The 3,877-nt window shown below is 51.3% G+C and overlaps 1 protein-coding gene across 1 annotated transcript in view; it reads right to left on the bottom strand.

Moving 5' to 3' along the window:
- The window catches only part of LOC103769906 (probable G-protein coupled receptor 83), a 5,347-nt gene extending 4,109 nt beyond the window's left edge, over positions 1-1,238 (bottom strand). Inside the window, exon 1 of the mRNA XM_008937147.1 lies at positions 859-1,238. Within this exon, the coding sequence (XP_008935395.1) occupies positions 859-1,236 (378 nt within the window). The 5' untranslated portion in view covers positions 1,237-1,238. The remainder of the gene's footprint in view (positions 1-858) is intronic.
- Positions 1,239-3,877: the final 2,639 nt, after the last annotated feature.

Below are 3,877 nucleotides of genomic sequence, written 5' to 3'. Positions count from 1 at the left end.
TCCCTACACAGACAACTCTAGTAGTAATGGCTCTGTCACTGAAGCTGTGGCAATGTGCTGTTTCTTTGAAGTTAATGTAAAGCTCTTTCCCAAGAGAGATGACAGCTACTTAACTGCTTGTGCCTAATGTGCGACTGTTGTTGTGCAAACACACAAGAGGGCACTGTCCTTTCCCTGAACAGACTGTGGGATTCAAATCCCATCAGAGCAAGGCAAAGAAATCCCACCAAAGAAACAGGATCCGCTTCAGAAAACACAAATCCAAACTGATAATTCTGGAACTGTTTTTGGAAGGCAGAAGAACCCCGTGGACAGCTCTGGGCAAGTACTGAAGCAGGTGGATTTGGGATGCTCTCTAACTGAAGGGCTCTGTCAAATTCAGCTATACAGAGTTCCACTCACACATCATTTATAGCTTGCGACACCGAGGCAAGCAATGAATCTGTTCAATTCTTCCCACCTCATTCTTTTAAATATTTTTGTATGTCTTATGTTACTTATTAGAAGATAAACAAAGGACAACGAGCCCCGAGAAGCACAGTTTGTAGCCCCCTGTCAGAGGCGTGCCGAGCCAGCACAGCTCAGCACAGCCCCACCAGTCTCCCCTGCAATCGTCTGCACAAGGACCGACCTCGCTGGCATCGTTTCCGTAGGAAATTGGCAGTTAATTGGACTTCTAGGGTCAACCTTGTCCCCGCTTCCTTTCCCAAGGAGAGGGGGTGTCGGGGAGGGGAGGCACGGGTGCACCTTGTCCAGCAGGGAAAAGGGGGGGGCAAAAAGAAGCTGCATTAGCCTGTTCCTGGCCCGCTGCCCCCGTGCACACAGGGCACAGCAGAGCCCGGGCAGCCGGGCGCTCACCAGCGTGAAGGGCGTGTTCAGGACCGTGATCATCACGTCGGCCACCGCCAGGTTGGCGATGAAGAGGCTGGTGGCAGAGTGCATCCTCTTGTTCTTGATCACCACGTGGCACACCAGGATGTTGCCAAAGAGCGAGATGCAGATGATCACGGAGTAGGCTACGATCAGCAGCGCCTTCACCGTCCCGCTCTGGGACTCGCCCTCGTACCTGGTCCCGCTGTCAAAGTCCCCCAGGTCCTCCAGGTCCAAATCGCTGTGGAAGAAGGATTGGTTAGGAAAGCCGTACAGTGCAGAGAAGAAGTTGGTCGTGTTGTGATTGTCCACTCTCCAGAAGGGCTTGGAGATGTACTGCAAAGGGAACCACGTGTGCCTGCTCATGGCTCAGGAGGCAAAGCTCCGGCGCTGCCGGTGACCGCAGGCGGGCTGCACGCTCCTCTGCCCTCCTCCCTGGCAGCTCAGGTGCTGAGGGCAGTGGCTGCAGGAGGCAAGATGCACACTTGCATTTTAAAAATCTGCCTCGTGGCTGCAAACAACACGAAAGAGTTGATAAATGGGTCCTTCTTCCTCTGCTGATTGCATTCGAGCTTTTCTCCAGGGACGCTCCGGCTGCTGTCCTTTTCAGTCCTGTATGTCCTATGTACAGAAGCTGCTTCAGATGCTGAAGTATCAGAGATCCCCAAACACTCTGTCCCTGCACCTTGGAAGAAATCCTAGTGAATATTTCCTTTTGGGCACTGTTCTGCTTCTCTCCTGCAACTTCTCCTTGGAAATCTGCTTTACTGATTTTCCACATAGTCCTTCATCCATCAGGTCTCTGTTTCTCAAGAGTTTTCAGAGCTTGTCAGAATCAAAAGAAAAAAAATCAAGGTCTGCCTTTCCCTTTGCTTTCCATCATCAAAGTCTCTCTGAGCTATAGCTGAGGCAGCTTTGCTGGGAGGCTGAGTGGTCCCTGCTTTCCCTGTGATATATACAGCCTGCCAGATGACACACGGCGTGTGCAACAGCCAATAGCGCATCTCTGCCTGCCTTACCCTGAGGTGTAACTGCAGCCCCACACTTAGATGATGGGAGTCTGACGTGCAGATCTGGCAGAGCAGCAAAATACAGAGAGAGTGGATGTGCTATGATCTCTCCCATCTCTCCTCTCCTCCTCCTCCTCTCTGTGTACCCAGCACAATAGCTACATGGGGTGAAGCATTTTTACTAAATTCCAGCACCTTTCTCTCCCTTCCAGAGTTTTAGCAGACAGAAAACATCCAAGGATTTCTGCCTCCAGAAAGCTCTCAGCTTTGTGCCAGGCACTGTCCCCTTCTCACTCTCCTGTGGTGTAGAGGACAGTGTAAAAGCAAATTGCAACCTGAAAATGAGAACAGAAGTCTTAGGGTGCTGCTGGGTGTCCAGGGAGACTCCTGCCACAGCTCGGCCCCCTGTGCACTGAGCCAGGAGCTGGGGAAGAGCAGCAGCAACGACCAGCAATGTGGACAGAAATCCCTTCTCTTCTTCCCTTCCTTTGCAGACACAGTTGTTTGCAGAGCAGCCTCAGGCTCCAAGCTCAGAAACTCGGATGCAAAGAGCCCTCCCGTGTTGCCTTCCTGCAGCGGGCCCCATGCCCGGGGTGGGGGTGCCTGGCAGCATCAGGCTGCAGGGCACCAGGAGGGTCTCAGAGATGACAGGCAGGGACTGGGGACAAAAGTCAACTTCTTGCTTTTGATAGGCTCAGCATCCTGGCATTCATTCGGTGACACAGAATGTCTCTTGCCACGAGTGGGTTTATTTCGGGTATCTTCAGAGATGCCACCAGCCTTGTCTGCCCTTCCTCAGCATCTGAGAGCCCTTTTTCCCCTGGCCCACAGCCAGCCCATCCTGCACCCTGCCCAGGGCCTGAGCTAGGCTGGCTCAGGGCACAAACCAGCAGGCAGGTCCCTCTGCCTTTTTCTTCCTACTTTCTGTGGTGTAAGAACATTAATCAGCTCAGTCAGGATCTTACCTGAAGGGCGGTCAATCATGAATACACCACTTACAGCCTCAAGGGTGGAGGGCTGTGGCATGCATGAGGTCAGAAGCCAGGCTCTTGCTCCCAAAAGAGAAGTGGCCACATGTTCTTGCACGTGTCTTCTGGAGACAGGGGCTGTCAGGAACTGCTGCTGATGGTTTGGGGGTCCGTGCCAGAGACACACAGGTGACCAGCTGCAGGGTGGGCAAGCGCCCACTGGCACCTCCACACTGCAGCAGCCGTGGAAACACGTGGGGCTGGGTCCCTGAGCTCCCCCACGCTGCAGCTCTGACACGCTCCTTCACCCACGTTCCCTTCCTTCCATCCTTGTGCTTGGCAGGAGGCCCTGGCAGGAGAGTGCCCGGGCACACAGGCAGGACCCAGGGGCACGCTGCTCCCGTGGCACAGCACTCCCTGCAGAGCCAGCTGGTCCTGTCAAAGGCTCAAACACTTCAGCAATCACATGCTGTTTTGCTGCAGTTATTATCCACTTACAAACATTCTGAGCTGCTTCTAGCAGACTTCAGTGTTCATCGTGCATCATAACTAAACGTTTGTGCTGGCTCATCTAAGTCAAACAAAGGAAGGGACAAATGTACCTTTTGGAACACGTCCCTTTGAATAGTGCAGAGTCCACCTCTGTTGCTATAGAATTTTTGCTTTATCGCTTCAGCACTACTTGAGTTAGAAGTTTTTGGAACTTCTCATTTTCATGCAATTACCTATCATTTTCATGCAATTATTTAGCATTTTCACATTCAGTGGCTTTCTTTTTTGTGTCAAAAATAAACACCAAACTGCTGAAATTCCAGTTGAGATGAAGATCCATTTTCCAAATACATCTAATGTAGACTAAAAGTTGATAATGGCCCAAGAAATCAGAGTTGTACTATAGAAATTCAGTTGCTTGTTTGGTCAGTAGTCTGGCAAATCTGAATACCAAGGAATCAAAGCACTTTAAAAAACTGAAATGTGTATGTTTGATTGGAGTGTGACAGGTAAATTATGAAAAGGGCTGAACTGCTC

This window comes from Merops nubicus, unplaced genomic scaffold (assembly GCF_000691845.1).
Source record: "Merops nubicus isolate BGI_N331 unplaced genomic scaffold, ASM69184v1 scaffold25243, whole genome shotgun sequence".
NCBI lineage: Eukaryota > Metazoa > Chordata > Aves > Coraciiformes > Meropidae > Merops > Merops nubicus.
This window is presented reverse-complemented; position numbering and strand designations above follow the sequence as displayed.